Below are 16,235 nucleotides of genomic sequence, written 5' to 3'. Positions count from 1 at the left end.
AAATTGGTGAATTTCAGAGGGCGAAAAGTGGTGGAAAACGGCATTTAATCGAAAAATTTATACGAAAAATATTGTTTGCTACGAGATTTTCTATAAGGTGAGCATAGTCTTAATCGGCAATCCTAGTACCAGATCGCATCGTGAAGCGTTACCCAGTATTCGAATTTTCGAGTTATGACTGGACATAATTATTCGCTTTTTGAATATTCGAATTGTTCGAGTTTGATTCCGAGCCCTAATACCTAATACATACCCGTTTTGGTAAATAGAAGTTTGTTTTGATTAATGCAACTTCAAACTCACTTGCGCATGCCATTTAACCAAGGAGTCACTTAGGATATATGCGCTAGTAGCTCTAGTGTCGTTCAGACAGACAATTTCAAAAATGACATTGACATCAGATTTGAAATGTGAAGTTGATGGCATTTATTTTTGGTTATTCCTATTTATTATAACTTATGATTCGTGTAATGTTTTTTATTCGAATAAAAACGTGGTTCGATCTTCGACGGGTCTCGGGTGTCAAACGCCGCCCTCGTTCGAAAAACCACACTTCGCTCTTATATGTGAAACTGCTATTATTTACATATGAAGAGTCAGGGAAGAACTGCACACAATTGGCTTTTGCCTCTAAAGACACGGTTGTAGTGTTTTTTTGCTTGTTCTTTAGGCCATCGCCTTCGCTGAAACACAAGCAGATCCCAATGGACGAAACGGCCAACGACCAAAGATCGGATGAATTTTCCAGTGGCTCATTGGCGGGCTCGATTAATAGCGGCAGCTCTGGTTTCGGCAGCTTGCCCAAGAAGCGAACGCCACTGCCAGCAGGTACGCAGTTTGCGCCCCCAAATCCAGCGCGTTTGATGGTCGGCGTCCAGATCTTGTTATAGGACAGACGCTGGCCGAGTCGTCAGGCCTGCCCGCAGCTTCCACTCCGTTCGACGCTGCTCCCCACGAATTCGCGCTTCCCATCTTCCATGCAGAGTCGGGCGAGCACGCTGCTTTCGTCCAGGAGCCGGGACACAGTCGCAACTCTTCCAACACCAGCCAAATGTCCAAGGCGTCTGGCTACAGCAGCATATCGCACAGTCGGCAGAGTAGCAGCGGCGACTCTACAGCTGGACATATCAGGTGAGAATTTGCGTTTTTGTGTGAGAAGTCCCGGTCTAAATGGAAGCAGAGCCGGAGGGAAATACTCTGTGTGTAACTGGTTAGTCTATTTTTCCAGATTTTTCTGTTCTAACTTGAAAGTAGCGACTAAGGGTCTAAAGAGTGTACGCGTTAAGGCACAACAAATGTAAATTTCTGTCCGTAGATAGTTTTTTAAGTTTGCATGGGCGCTATAGACTATATGTATGTTATTTCTTCTGGACGCAGGGCCGCCTTGCAGCACGAGTCGCTTCGCAGGCCCGTCTCCAAGTTCCATCGCACCTACACTTATCCCAAACATCGCCTCAATATTCCCACCACCATTTTGTCGGAGTCGCCCGGACCGCCCAGTCTGAGCAACTCGGACGGCTTTCACACGCCCCAGGGGGAAATGAGCGCCCCCGATCCCGCCCCTGCGATAAACGGCTATTTCGATGCGTTCGAGCGGCGGTCGGACGCGGTCTTTTCCACTCCTCCGCGAATCTACTCGAGCAGCAAGTCGGTCGATTTGAGCGTCCCCAGGCGCTTTATCCAGCAGCAGAGCAACGCTAGTTCTGATCTGGATGAGGTTTTCGCCACTCCCGAGGCCAGCTTCAATGCGAATGTTTTCGATCGGAATTTCAACGCCCTGCAGAAGAGCGCGTCGAGCAGCGTGGTGGAGCGGCGCAATTTGCCCGAGCCCCCCGCCCAAAACGCCAATCAGGAGGCGCGAAGGAAGATTTCGTATTTCGATCGCAACTCCAAAAACTCGCACGCGCTCAGGCCGCCAGTTGAGGGCGTTTTGCGCTCCAAGAGCGATTTCACCATCCCGAAACTCTCCCCGGTTCAACCGCGCTCCGAACGAACTCTCACCAACATGATCGCGGCCTTCCTCACCCCGCGCTTGCCACGCAAAAACATCGAGGCTCAGTCCACCCCTATCAACCCCAATATTGTTCCTTTTCCAGCCTCCCTAGCCAGAGACGAGTCGAGGGCAGCCTCAATGGGCAATTTGAAATTTGACGACGCGCTTTTGGCTGTTCATGGCTCGGATGGCACCAGGTAGGTCCGATGGTTGGAGTGGGTTTTTCCTGTTGTGCTGGTCTTTGGTGGTGGAGTGGAGTTTTGTGTTGTTTCGAAGGAACCCTCAGCGTCTGTCCCATGTAGCCGGATAAAGGTTTTCTATTGGTCGGATAGTTAAACGGTTGTACGCTGTCCTTTTTTAGTTAATAGTACTGGTCCTTCCAGGCCTCAGCTTCAACTAACCGTACGTATTTAAATGTTCACTACCAGCATTAACGAAAATTGTTGATAACAAGTGAGCATCATTAACCCCCACTAACTGTCCTCCAGGCTGCACCGCAAGATGCTTCTTGAGAGCGGCCAAGTGTCCAAGTTGGCCACTTGCGACAGCCCCGACGGCCAGGAGGAAGAAGACGCCGTTGCATTGGAGGACTTGCAACGAAGATTAAGCACCACCTTGACGTTGTTAGTTACTGGCCTTTAACTTTATTTTAGTATGCACTTAGTTCTTCGCCCAGCTTTTTTCGTTTTGCTTGTTTCCCACTGTGTAGTTGTTAGCTTCACAATTTTTTTCAGTTTTGCTGTATTGTTTGCATTGCAACGTTTTTGTTTCTCAATGTTCATGATGGTGGTTTTTTTGGCTCAGAAATCCCAGTTCGGGCAGCATCCAGACGAACAGCGACACTGGATCGCTGGACAGAGCAAAGGCTGCCTACGAACGGCGCAAGAAGGCGTTAAATGGAGCGGATGAATCTGGGAATGTTGGCGTTCCAGGGCGCGTTGAAATCACCAGGGTAAACCCGGAAGATTTCGTAGCCGACCTGTTGAAGAGCACCAACTTGGAACAGCCTGATGACTCTGCTGAAAGTAAGTCTTTTTGCTGTTTGCACGCACCAGGTTTGGAATGCATTTGCGTTTTAGCGTCCGGTTTACAACTTTTCATTGCCAAAGACGGAACGGCATCGTTGGGCAACCATGAGGTGAAGTCGCAAATGTCCACAGGCATCAACTCGTTTAAACAGGTTGTGATGGACGACAGGTAGTCTTAATTGACTTGCTAGATTTAGAGCGAACGGGAATCAGAAAACGTTCTTCCCACAATGTCACAATTTTTTTTCGGTTGGTTATTCGGGATGTGTACACAATGAATAAGCCTCTGCAGTCAAATTACGACAATTATCGATTTTCATGAGGTAGGGTTGCAAACGAGCGTTTGAGATTATGTATTGTTGTTGCCAATTATTGTGATATCGCATTTTTCTATTAGATGTGGGTTTTTGGCTGATTTTTTATAGTTCGATTCCATGAACCGAGTTGCTTTGTTTTATAAATCCAATCCACTATTTACCTTTAAGTACTAACCGAAAACTTCGGTCTGATTGATATTAAGCATCACGGCGCTAAGCTGATATTATTTATTTGTAAATTATTCTAGTTTAAGTATTACCTACTTCCAATAATTTAGTGATTAGAATCGCGTATTGTTTCGTTAGGACGATGAAAGGAATTTCAAATACATACTTTTATTACCTGCTATAATAATACAATTGTTTACAAATAAACAAGGTTACAACTATAAAATGATTAGACTTTCAATGCGTAAATTTAATTTACAGGGACGTTTATATAAAAAGGAGAAACGCAACCTGCAGCGTCGAAGTCGTTTTGGTACTCGAATGTGTGGGCTGCACGTTTTTAGAGAAAGTGGCTTTATTTCATTGTAACAATTCCTTTCCCACTATCATATAATTTATTATACATTAAACTTTTCCACAAAGGATAATACTACCTACAACTTATCAAAAGACAACTCGGGTCAACATGAATATAAATAATAAAAGAAAAAATTGCAGATTTTCGACACAGTGTAATGTGTTTCTGGATAATGACCTAACCCCTCGTATTTACACATAATTTACGACATTATTCAAGTTTATGGTCATTTACCTATGAATGTAAATCATAAGTGATGAAAACCAATAAATGTCTGCATGTTTAAAAATCTACTCTAGCTCTAAACTTGCGTATTCTTCAGGCGAGACTTGAGTCACCATTAAGTTGCCGTCCGGCAGCATTACTACAACTTTATGAGTACCACCTGCAAGAAACTCTGTTTATTACCCGAAGCTTGGACGCATTTTTGGACACGTTTAAAACCTGTTGATTTTTTCCAAACGTTAAACTCAAAGGTACTTACCAGGACTGGGCGGTTCCGCTCGTACAACCTGTGCCACAACTTGATCCTGGATTCCATCGCCATCCTCAATGCATTCCATCATTTCGGTATCGGTGTTTATCTGCAACGGTGTTTGAATACTAGCTTGCTGTGCTAATTCTGGATCGGCAGCTACCGGTATTTCCAATGTACCTAAACAGATTCAAGTCATCAAGATCAGAAGGCCAATATTCTGGTTCGAATGTTCAGAGTTAAATTGTTTTTTTACTACTATCCTGAGCAGTTGCCACTATTTTCCCCATTTTCCTAGAATTATTTGCCCACTTATGCCGACCATTCTTTTAAAATAAGACGAGTATCGTCTCTACTGTGATCAGCATGATTTAAGTATAAAGCCCATATGTGTCCTATGTATCCGTTTATACGAAAGTGTTTCTATTGGTTGGAGATCTGTCAGTTCGTCCGTCATCGTATGCTGTTGTCATATGCGTCCATCAGCGTAAGATGACGGACGAACTGAGAGAATTTCCCATTAATTTTCTGAAGTGCCGCAATATTTGACAGCCTGGCGTTCAGTTGTCAAACTGCCACTATAAAATTTGACTGGCGGCTAAACGTAGGAATACGATCAGCTGTTTATTTTCACTTTTCGTGAGTTGTTGATATAATATACCTATGATTGTTTAAATGCACTTCAAAAAGTTAAGATTTTAGACACCATTTAACACGGAAACGTGTACTACAGTCAATGGTTGTACTAAAGATCCTATAAAGTCTACTATTTTTGATCAAACGAAATCCAGGCACAAGCCATCAGTATAATAACATTTATCAATAATATGAAAGTACTAGGAGAACTCGCTTGTTTAACAGGAACTTTGGGATTTGATGTTGCCTTTGCACGCCATATGCTGGGAAGGCCGAATTACAGAAGAAACAGGAACCAATTTTGGAAGGGTGATATGCCTAATGTCTATACATAATAATAGATTTTAAATACGAAAAATGAACATCAACAGCATAGATTAAGAGTGAGATAGATAGAGCCCTCTCCACTGTTAATAACGCAGCTAAAAATCTGCAGTTAACGCATGCGCATTAATGGGATCGTATCCCTACGTTTAGCCGCCAGTAAAATTTGTCGATCTCCAGAAAACAGCTGAAAGTTCTTTGAAAAACTTCCGGAAAAAGCGAAAAATTAGTGAATCTCAGTGACCGTGATTTAGAAGTGCAAATGGATGGAACCTCACCTGAACTTAGAGAGGTGGGCAAGATAAAAATAATAAAAAAAAAACATTTTTCATTGTTTCCCTAGGCAGATAAATGACTCCTAACTAGGACAATGGAGTAATTAACGGTGATTTCTCAGGATCAGTAATAATACAAAAAGCATTCTTACCATCTTCTGATTGCGCTAAGACAACGCCCGTAGCTTGAGTAACTTCCTCAGCTGGGGTGGCTTCAGCGCCGCTTGCACCCTGCTGCTGATCTTCGCCGGTCATCTCAGCAATATCATTCGTAACCAACAGACACTGTTGCTGACCGTCTGGTCCTTGTGTAATCAAAATCGTTTGTCCCTGGAGTTGAGAAATTGACGAAAATGCCGTTGTTTCGGTGCGAAATTGCGATTAACCAACCTGTTCGTTCTGGCCTGCGACCTGATATATCGTGCCATCATCCCCAGTGACATAGATGGGATTGTCCCCATCTGCCATGGTGAACGACGACCAGTCAGTCTGGTCGGTTGTAGCGGCTTCTGCTGCTTCGGCAGCAGCCTGTTCTGCAGCCTCTTGCTTCATCTGGATTTGTGCTGCGGGCGCGGGTGCAGCCATTTTGGCTGGCGCTGCCTTTGCTTGGGCCGCCTGCTGCTTCTGTTGTGCCTTTGTTGGCGAAAGCGGCGAATCTTCTTCTAGCAACCAAGCACCTCGATCGATTACCGCACTCGGGCAGGCAGTTAGTTCATAATCACCTGTAAGACTCGGCATGCTGATGACCGTCCTGGGTTTAACTGGAGAAGCCGGCTTGGCTTGCACTTGAGCGACGCTGCTGTTCACCTGTCCCGGTTTCTTTGGAGTGGACACGACCCGTTGGACTATACGGGTTACCGGTTGTTTCTGGGCTGCGTATGCATGTTGCCTTTGAGCGGCTACACCCTGGTTACCTGCAGACCTAAAGAACAGTAAACGTAGCTTTTTGCAGAAAACATTGTGCGGACATTAAGCTTACCGAACGACAGTGTTTGCCACTCTTCGAGCACCCCCTTGTGCAGCGGTCTGGCTGGCCGCAACATTGCTCTTGGCGGAATAGACTTGAACTTTCGAGCCTGGCCCCCCTACGTTGGTTTGCCGAATGCCCCCCATAGCTGAATACGTCCTGGTCGGCTGAAGAGGAGACGGGAGCGGTTTTTGCGGTGTTAAATTGAACTTGGACTTAGCCGACGATGTAATTGTTTTGCGGATAACATTAACGTTACTACCATGTCCTGGTCTAGAGGGTTCGATCACATGCCTAACCACTGTGCGGCCCTGAGATCCAGGCGTCCGCTGAGAAATCATTTGGTTGATTACCTTTTGTTGCACTACACGGCGCTGTTGCATTTGAGGACTCACTTTTACACTCTGCGATACAACCTGCTTTTGCGCTCCTTGCAGCAGCGTCTTGTTCAAAATCGAGGAGCTTTCCGTTCTACCGCCAGACACAGCGTATTTAACCACTTTCCTCAACGGATGGCCGGACGAAGCTTGCACGATTGACGGCTCAGACTTAATGATCGGCTGTTTAACTGTTTGCTTCACATCGAACAACGCACTGTCTTGGCTATCACTGTTTTGCAGCTCGTCATCTGATAGACCAGCGGTAGCTATTTTCACGATGTTCTCCAATTCGCTTTTTGTCGCAGACGGCGTCGGCTCCTCCTTGATAACCACCGGCTTGTCCACATAATCAACACCAGCAAGTTTACCTGTTTCAATCACCAGTTAGTACACGACACGTGTGTTTATAGCGGCCACTTACCTGTTTCTGGGTCCAGCACAAAGTTCTCATCTTCCACTTCGTCCTCTAACTCTGGCAATGGATCATCAGGGTTTGGGAACGGCAATGGCTCCAGGCCATCATCAGACTCGGAATCCTCTGGCTCCTTTGACGAAAGAAAAAGCTTGGATGCCAACTTGGAATCGGACGATGAAGTTCGTTTGATGTCCCTACGAAATTTAGAAGTTGAATTAAATCTGAAAGAGAGGTTTAATCAAGTATGGAAGTGTTCGAATACGGACCTCGACTGTAGCTTGCCCGATGTCGGCATTTTCAATGGAGTGCTGGTAATTGTCTTCGGAGACACCTAAAGGCACAAACGTTTTTTCTTCAATCCGCTTCTCTGCTAAGCGAATTTTATATACACGCCGTACCTGAATGATTTGTTTGGTAGTATTCCCATCTTTTTTGACGATCTTTATTTGCGTCTGGCCAATCTTCGGCGCCACTTTCACAATGGTTTGTCCGCCGCTTGTCGCCACTTTAGACGAAGTAGAGTCCAACTTAATAATGCCTGCAACAGCCAGAAATTTCATAAATTTGTGCTAAGTACATTCATATTTCGAGCCGCGAATATGCAACTGTTTTTCGAATATTCAAGCCCTTTTTCTGCCACTTTTCCACTGTCAATCTCCACAAAATTCCCATAAGAATACGCGTTTTATGGCAAAATAATAGTTTATTAATAAGTAGGCAGTAAAGGGCACACAAAATCAGAATTCGGAAAGATTTATATTGAACTTTCAGCCTTCTTAAAGTCGAGTGTTTTCTAAGCAGGGCAATGCTTTCAAGTGGTTACTTTCTTTCGATTAGAAGATTTGATTTTTTTTAAGAAACGCAGTTGGGAAAAAACTTTCATTCTGTCACCCACAGCTGGCAAAACTCATAGCGGCGGTATGAAACCTTCAGTCAGGAATGTTCTTCAAAGAAGAAGAAACTTTCAAGTAGCTACTTTATTTAGATTAACTCACCAGCAGTTTTGGACATTATATAAACCCCTGAACTCAAGGCTGGCAACTGCTTCTGATTGATTCGCACCACGCCATTGGCGTCTGGAATCAAAATATTCGACGGCAATATTTGCTGGGAATTGTTGCCGTTTTTAACAGTCACTTTGGCAGGCGTTTGCGACTTGGCTGTGGAAACTGCAACAAAATACAATCCATTATTCGGAAATAACTCGCTGAAATGCCACTTACTTTTCTTCACGCCCATCCTGTGTCTGACCTCCCGCGAGGAATCGTCAGAATCTTCTTCCAACTTGATCCTTTTGTCGTCGTAATCTTCGTCACTGTCATCAGTTTCATATTTGCGCTTGAGATCATAATCGCCTTCTTCATCTGATATGCTGCCGCACCACTGCTTCACTTGGTTCATCGCCTTCTGCTTGCTGGAGCGCTGAGGGCGATTGCTAAGAATTTGCCAAACCAGATTAGTAATTTATAAACGTTGCTTCCAATGAAATCTACCTTGATGTGCTGCCATAGTCGTCAGCCACTCCGCCGACGACGTTGCTGATTTTTGGGGAAACTGCTGTATGAGGAGGCGACTTTGGTACCTTAGCCGGTCGGCCTCGGCCTTTCGGCGTCGTTTGGACCTGCTTGGCCTTTTCTTCCTTCATACGCTTCAGTTGCTCTTCAAACTGCTCCAGCAGTTTCTTGCAATGGCTCAAATTACTAACCGGCTCCCAGGTGTTGGATTCGCTGATAATTACAAACGATCAGTCTTACACGTCCGTTCTATTGACAGTCCAGATTACTCACTGCGAGAAATTTTCCCATTTAATGTTGTACTCCCAGGTCTTCTTCCTCGGGTTGAATCTTTTCGCAATTATTTTCTCAACGACGAATTCATCCTTCTGCGTAGAGACTATTTTAGTAGTGCGAATGGCAGTGTTTGAATTCGACAAGTCATTAGTAGAAGCGGACTAAAACAAAACCACACGGGAAATCGTTAGATTCATTGCGCCTGCAGCCCACAATAAACGTACTTTTGAACTGGGCGTTATTGTTACGTCGTTGTTCAACTTTACCGGTTTGGTAATTCCCTTCTTGATGATGTTGCTTGCATCCATATTGGATGAATTTTCCTTATTACTATCAACTGAAAATCACTGTCAACGTCAAGCAACAATAGTAAAGCAAATCATATACAGAATTGAATAAAGAAAATGAAGATGCTTACCGAATTCCAGCGGCGGAGGAGTGGTGTCAGTAATCTAAGGAAAAAACACTGTAGGCTGAGCGAAAAATCTTTTAAAAACAATTATTGCATACCCTCTGTACAGTGGTTTGTTTGGCCGGTTTTGCAGGTCTTACTTCAGTTACTCTCGAGTTCCCTATTTTGCTCGCGAACTGAATCGATTGGCCTGCAGTTATCCAAGCATTTTTGTCTGATTGGGGCAATTTGCACCATCTTTGGTACATTAGCCAAGACGAGGCTGCGTCGCGCTCCTCCTAAAAACGACTTTGGCATTAATTTAAGCGCTTAAGTCTATTTACAAATCCAACCTTAGCATGTTTAGTTTTCCATAAGATAAAGCCCCAAACTTGCGGTTTGCCCTCAGATTCACAGATGCTGGTAACAGCGGATGTTTGCGAACATTTCGCCTTTTTATGATCGGAAAAATCCTGAATATAGTAAAAGGTGTTGTGGCACTGGCCACATACCAGAACATCCAATTTTTTAATTTCTTCTTGAGATTCTGGAAAATAAAAAATTCATTGCACTAGAAGAGAATTTACTTGGAGCCGACCGACTTACTTTCGATTAAATTCGCGTTTTTAGCTACGTCAGCGGAATCTTCAATGGTAGGGCCTTTGTGCGGAGGGTCCAGCACGGCACTGCTTTTATTTTGATTAACATCGCCGCCGCCTAAAATATCTTCAATGCTTTCCTCCTCGGCCTTCATTACCATTTTATGGCTATTGTGGCTTCTAGCATTTAGGCCAGTGGATTCGACCGGTTCCGTTTTGGAGTTTTTCTTCGCCGGCATTTTGTCAATTTCCTTCTGAATCTCCTCTATTGATTCAGCCTGGTAAATTTATTTCAATCATTAGCAAAAATAGCTGATGAATCTAGCTAAACAAACCATCATATGATCGTCTCCATCTTCCATTTTGGGTGTTATACTTAATAAAGTCTTCTTTTGCTCCACCGCAATGCCACTGACGACTTCCATCGGTTCAGGTTCAGCATTTTCCTCTGTTTGATTTCTCGATGCATCCAAGTCATAATTTTCTTCTTCTGCTGGTTTATCCAAAGCAACTGGTGATTTGTCTTCGTCAGGTTTCTAAAGCCAATCAAATAATAATAGTTGGGATTAAACAAAAACGAGTTTTTCAATTGCCACCAAGCAATAATAGTGAATCTATTGACTTACAGTGAAATTGTCATCTATTGGCGTGGGGCCCACAGTGTTACTCGACACGGATGTATTCAAGTCTTCTGTGTCGTCCTCACTGTTCACAGTTTGCTCCATTTTTTCTTGAGCTTCCTCCTCCTTGCGCTCCTCCATGCGTTTTGAACTAAGCTGTTCATCTGCAATCTTCTGAATGAACTGATCTATAGCAGCCGATGGATCTTCGTCAACCTGTGCGTTTAACATAGAAACATCGTTTGAAGACATTACATATGAAGTATTGCACTTATGATGTTGAAATATCAATGAAACCACTAACAAAGTGTTGAATAAAAGCACGAATAAGACACAAGGGGCACCATAAAGGAAAAACACTGATTTACTGAGTATTTACCTGTGAATCATCAAATCCTTCTGATGGAGCGTCTAGTATCGGTTGTTGATCGGCCCCCGCCTCGATCAGCCCCGATGTTGACTCGAAGGGCTGACTATCGGGGTCGGGCGTAAAAGTGGGGCCAGTCAAAATTGACGATTCCGAAGCTTCTAAAAGACTGACTGTGGACAATTCACTAGTGGATGGAGCTGTGTCTTCCGCAATGTCTGTCGCGTTCACATGCATAGTCCGAATTTCAGAGCTGTCCGAAGCGACAACCGTGTCAGTTGAAGTTGCCGACCCATAGGGCTCCGTAGTGGTAAATACAGCGTCCGTATTGTCTACGGTTAGAGTTTGAGAGGGAAAATCGTCGGATGTGTCTAGAGATGGCATCGAGACGCTCGGTCTATGCCCCGTTTCGTTTGTAACTTCTTCCATAATGCCAATGAACGTTTTTCGCCTAGAACATGTAAACACATGCAAGCCATTGCAGGGTCGGGAAACCAACAAAAACCTCAACTATTTTTCACATTTATATTTAGCGCCAAAAAAGAGATTTTTCTGAACAAGCCTTTGACCTACGGAACAAGAATGGCCTCGCTGTCAAGCAAGATGGCCGATTAGACAGACGTAAAGAAAAAGGATGCCTGCTTAAGTCAAGTAAATTGTCGGCACTAAAAATACATGTTGGCTAGAGAAAAGGGAGTTTTTCACACGTTGTCCATATTGATAATCAAAAACACTTGAATAATTTACCTTACGAACAGATTTTAACCAAAATCACTACTAGCGTTCCGTTCATCGCGAATGTGCTGCTGCGTCCCTTTCGTGTACTAGCAACATGGTGGTTGGCGGGAACTGCCAATCATCTCGCCGCAACACGCCTCAGAAAACCGGGGTTTCACCACTCAATTCAACGTTCAGAGCCTGGAAAAACACGAAATATACGATTTCCCATCAATCCCCTTACAACCATGTGGAAAAGTTGGACCATCTGATTTTTGGAAAAAGCCCAATTTTCTCCTTAGGTTTGCGACCATGGAACCGTGCGGCTTCGAGATAGCTCGATGCACGCACCACGTGGACAAGAGAGACGGAAAATTACAGCGGGAAATTCAAAATGCCTACCCAGATAACTTTAATAAATCCACCTTCACTGCTTGATTCATGACTTAAATGAGCCACGCCTAAACTCTAGGGATTTGGTTGCTAAAATTTCAAAAACTTTGTGGGTTTGCTGATATATTTCAGCCAAAATCAACTAATAGAGCCTAGAGAAGTCCACCACAGTTCAAATGCAGCAGAAAATTACTTGCGCAGAAAATCACCAGCATTACTAACGAACTCACCGGACATCCAGTCATAACCTCAAAAGTCTTCGAGAACTGTCTGAGTTCTTATCCACGTGCACATGTTCTTCCGGGGAAAATCCTCCGGCGCGCTGTTTGTAAGGTACTTTCCCCCGATAAAGTAAGTGAGCGAAAGCGAGTGAAATCGCGACAACCCTCCGGCTAACTGGGAGACCGCAACGGTGGCTAACTTACATAAGTTGAAACGACCCCAAAGGCTCGATGAGCCTTATAAGAACAGCATGTCGAGAAAGTCCTCGTCCTCCAGAAGCCGCTGTTCGGGGTCCCCCTCAATTCTAAAGAGCACCTCGACAATTAAACGGCGCCTCACCGGCGTCCTCAATACTCCCCCTAAAGTGCGGTTCCAGCTGCCACATTCCAAAAAGGTCAAGCAGATTTTGGAGGCCTATGTGGGGTCCAACGAGACGCACGAGTACATGAACTTGGTCTGCTTGATACGGGATGCGGAGCTGCTCGAAAGCGATTTGTCTGCGCTGCTCGACGAAGCCACTGAATGCATTTCACTGTTGAATCAGGATTTCAGACTTTTCGTTGAATCCCTGCTGTCTATCAGATGGGTGGATCGCAGCCTGGACGTCGTCAAGCAGTACCAAGGATTTCTGGTTAATCTTATAAGCGCCCACAACGTTCATGCAAAATTTGTGATTGATAAATTAGTGAATCTGTTTCTCCCTAGTAAGTTGTGTGTTACTTTCCAATTGGAGTATTTTACTAAGCCTAATTGCAGATCTAACTGACCCGGAATGGCCCGACGGCGAAATCACCGAAAAAGATCGGCAAATATGCTTGAATATTCACGTCGTCATCAAAATTCTGCTGGATGTAGTTCCGATGTACGCTCAAAGTGCCAACGTAAATGCTTTGATTCACTCTTATTGTCTTTCAGGTGCAAGGATTTACTGCTGCAGTCCATCACTAGGCAATATCCTTACTACAACAGGCCCACACATACTCAGGAGTATTACCTGCATCATATTCTAATGGTTCTTGCCTATCAGCCCTCATTCAAGCCTGATATTTTCCACTTAGTGCTAGTCAAGTAAGCAAGCAAAGCTAGTTAATAGTAATTAAAGTCGAAATCCCAAATTGAACAACTTTATACGGTGTTCTGCAAAGAAAGTTCCAAACTGGCAAACTTATCAGAGCAAGTCTTATTTTCCAGGCTGATAAAAATGGATGTAAACGCCCCAAAAGAAGTAATCACACAGGAAATGATGGAAGATGAAACAATTTTCCCCATGGAGGACGACGCCAAATCAACTAAAACCATCAGCACATCGTTTACCAATGTGAATAGAAGCGATTTAGGGGTGGCACTGGACGCTTGCATGGACCTGCTACTTGGCTACATTTCTAAAGAATGCCTGACGCAAGATGGAAGCGCGGATTGGGAGAAAACGAAAAACCTCTATCATCATTTACTTACGGCATTCGACAAAGTATGTGTGCAAATTTAACGCCGATAAAACAGATGATAGATTCGGGTTTTCCAGGTGATTCTTCCCACATATAATTCGCACCACACGCAGTTTGTGATGTTTGCAATGTGTGCCCTCAAACCGGCCGTAACAGAAGCGTTTTTGAGCCACCTATGGAAAAAAGTGTGCAATCCTAATGTGGCAGCAGTACTGAGGCAAACAGCCATTACTTACATAGCAAGCCTGGTGGCTAGAGGCCAGTTTGTTTCCTTAGTGTAAGCTACTTTGTCTAGCATAGTAAGACGGCAAACTACTTGTTGGCTAATTGCAGAGTCCTCAAAGGAACCATGCAGCAGATGGCGGACTGGATTCACTCCTACATGAAGAACCAGGACGGTTTAGAATGCGTCAACTCAGATCTGCGAGTGCATTCGGTCTTTTACAGCGTTTGCCAGGCCCTGTTCTATCTACTGGCTTTTCGGCACAAAGATTTGGTAGAATCCAAAAAAAGTAGGTAGAACTGAGTGTGTTTGTGCTCTAGAATAACTTTGAAATTTCTGCAGATGTAGTGTTCCTACAAAGTCTGCAGCTGGGGAAAATGGTAACCAATCGCTTGAACCCGTTACGAGTATGCCACCAGGCAGTGGTTCAAAGCTTTGCGGCCGTTGCCAGAAAATACCAGCTAGCTTACTGTTACACAGTTATCGATCACAACTCCCGAAATTCAATGCCGACGATATACCAGGACGAGAAGGGCTCTCGAATCGTCTCCGACAATTTGCTATGCGATTATTACCCGTTTGATCCCTACGTGTTAGTCAGGTAGTAACTGCAATTTTTCCCCTACACACGTTGCTTATGAAGCCACTATTCCAGATCCGGCAAGAGGATTCAACCGCACTACAGAGATTACGAGGAAGAAGCACTGAGCGGATCCAACGACAGCGACGCGAAGGAAAACGACTTGGATGATTTCCTGGATAGTGTGAGCGACTTGTCGCCAAACTTGAAAGGATCGCATCCGTTCTCCTACGGCAGTTCCCCAGGGTTCCGATTTAAACTCTAATCTTGATCCGTAAAGTAGGACAATGTTTGAATTCCTGTTGCCAAAAGCCGGCGGCTATTTGGTACTTTTTGACTTTTGAGAATTGATGGTTAACGCATGCATTGATGATGAGCTGTGATTGATTACTCCTAAGTGTAATTTGAGCTGTGTATGTTTGTGAAATATACACATATGTTTAAAAAATGCTGTACTTTTCTTTCAATTTCTTTATCCGGAACTTATCGGCTGCTTGGAAGCATGCACGTATTCCGAGTAAATGCAAAACCAGCGCAGCGTATCTATTAGCTCGTAAATGTGCTTATTTCCGTATGAGCCTGAGAGAAGCTTTTGAATGTTATGAATCGGACTTCGAGTGCAACAAACAGGATCAATTTCCAGAAGTTGAAAGTGGATGCTTTGCAAAAGCCATTCATTTAATGCGAAGTCTATTTATAACAGCGAAACACTGCCACAAGTATTAGTGGCTAAATATTAGTTCCCTATTGATCAAGTGAGACGTGAGTGAGTAAAGAACAGGTGCCACTCCTCACTTTCGTTGATTGAAAACTATTTTTTTCTACTATCGATTTAAATGCGCGTTTTTTTCGTATTTTGTTCAAAGTTTACGCATTTCTGACTATTTTAACTATCAAAAAACTCGGCGCGCGATTTTGTAGCCGTTTAGAGCAATGTTTTGTTGAGCCGTTGATAGCGAATTAGTGAGCTTTCTGTGGTTTTAGAGCATTATTTTGCCACGTTACGGGTTTCAAGTGAGTGCGGTTTTGAAACGAATCCTGGAAATTATTCCTGAATTTACATTTCGAGCAAGACTGCGAAAAATCGCTCAGGCAAAGCTCCACAAAATACGTCAACGATTGCCGCCCCAGTCCTATACTTTCATCGGAGTTCATGTTCGAAGAACCGACTATAAAGCTTGTTTGAAAAGGTACTAGATGTTATTAGCAGATTGTGCCGTTTCTTCGCTCGCTCTTCTGATGAGGTCTAAATATTTTGTTTTTTAGGAAATACAACATGAAGCTGGTAAATCAAAAATTCTACATCAAAGCGATGGATTTCTACCGAGCGAAGCATCTGCATTGCGTTTTCGTTTACATCAGCGACGATCCCGCTTGGTGTTTTAAGACAGAAAAATGATCGTCGTTTTGTGCAAGGGTGGCGCAAGATTATTGCAAAATTTCATGTTTTCCGTCCGGTTTTGCATGTTTCTCGGAAGCAAAATGAGCAAGAACGCTCGTTTTTACATCATTCCAAAGAGAACTAAATGGCCTTTTTAGAAAGTGAACCATG

At 43.9% G+C, this 16,235-nt stretch overlaps 3 protein-coding genes across 8 annotated transcripts in view; 2 read left to right on the top strand and 1 right to left on the bottom strand.

The window, feature by feature from the left end:
- Positions 1-3,732, top strand: part of LOC109540161 (protein FAM102A) — a 9,704-nt gene extending 5,972 nt beyond the window's left edge. For 2 of the 3 annotated variants that reach the window (XM_019908387.2, XM_048668184.1), the window contains exons 5-10: positions 671-828; positions 879-1,131; positions 1,378-2,190; positions 2,482-2,616; positions 2,798-3,018; positions 3,073-3,732. In XM_019908387.2, coding sequence (XP_019763946.2) covers positions 671-828; positions 879-1,131; positions 1,378-2,190; positions 2,482-2,616; positions 2,798-3,018; positions 3,073-3,194 — 1,702 coding nt within the window. In that variant the 3' untranslated portion in view covers positions 3,195-3,732. The remainder of the gene's footprint in view (positions 1-670; positions 829-878; positions 1,132-1,377; positions 2,191-2,481; positions 2,617-2,797; positions 3,019-3,072) is intronic. The other variant, XM_019908389.2, reaches the window with a different exon arrangement.
- Positions 3,659-16,235, bottom strand: part of LOC109540159 — a 32,238-nt gene continuing 19,661 nt past the window's right edge. The window contains exons 2-24 of one of the 4 annotated variants that reach the window (XM_019908383.2): positions 11,851-12,021; positions 11,116-11,554; positions 10,743-10,952; positions 10,452-10,652; positions 10,124-10,394; positions 9,871-10,064; positions 9,637-9,816; positions 9,545-9,578; positions 9,351-9,463; positions 9,124-9,287; positions 8,830-9,063; positions 8,560-8,771; positions 8,332-8,505; positions 7,735-7,874; positions 7,603-7,667; positions 7,343-7,530; positions 6,937-7,289; positions 6,554-6,870; positions 6,297-6,496; positions 5,965-6,236; positions 5,727-5,904; positions 4,349-4,519; positions 3,659-4,249 (exon numbers count right to left, since the gene is read on the bottom strand). In XM_019908383.2, the coding sequence (XP_019763942.2) occupies positions 4,155-4,249; positions 4,349-4,519; positions 5,727-5,904; positions 5,965-6,236; positions 6,297-6,496; positions 6,554-6,870; positions 6,937-7,289; positions 7,343-7,530; positions 7,603-7,667; positions 7,735-7,874; positions 8,332-8,505; positions 8,560-8,771; positions 8,830-9,063; positions 9,124-9,287; positions 9,351-9,463; positions 9,545-9,578; positions 9,637-9,816; positions 9,871-10,064; positions 10,124-10,394; positions 10,452-10,652; positions 10,743-10,952; positions 11,116-11,532 (4,383 nt within the window). In that variant the 5' untranslated portion in view covers positions 11,533-11,554; positions 11,851-12,021 and the 3' untranslated portion in view covers positions 3,659-4,154. The other 3 variants (XM_019908379.2, XM_019908381.2, XM_048668180.1) reach the window with 3 other exon arrangements.
- On the top strand, positions 12,441-15,149 carry LOC109540162 (RNA polymerase I-specific transcription initiation factor RRN3). Its single transcript, XM_019908390.2, has 8 exons — positions 12,441-13,139; positions 13,192-13,297; positions 13,351-13,503; positions 13,627-13,903; positions 13,958-14,157; positions 14,214-14,392; positions 14,446-14,704; positions 14,759-15,149. The coding sequence occupies exons 1-8, from the start codon at positions 12,686-12,688 to the stop codon at positions 14,946-14,948; spliced, it is 1,818 nt and encodes a 605-aa protein (XP_019763949.1). The 5' UTR covers positions 12,441-12,685; the 3' UTR covers positions 14,949-15,149.

The sequence above is a fragment of the Dendroctonus ponderosae genome, unplaced genomic scaffold (genome assembly GCF_020466585.1).
Source record: "Dendroctonus ponderosae isolate FM_Combo_2020 unplaced genomic scaffold, Dpon_F_20191213v2 Dpon_F_20191213_7, whole genome shotgun sequence".
NCBI classification, from domain to species: Eukaryota; Metazoa; Arthropoda; class Insecta; order Coleoptera; family Curculionidae; genus Dendroctonus; species Dendroctonus ponderosae.
The sequence above is the reverse complement of the archived record's forward strand: the minus strand, read 5'-3'. Positions and strand labels throughout refer to the sequence as shown.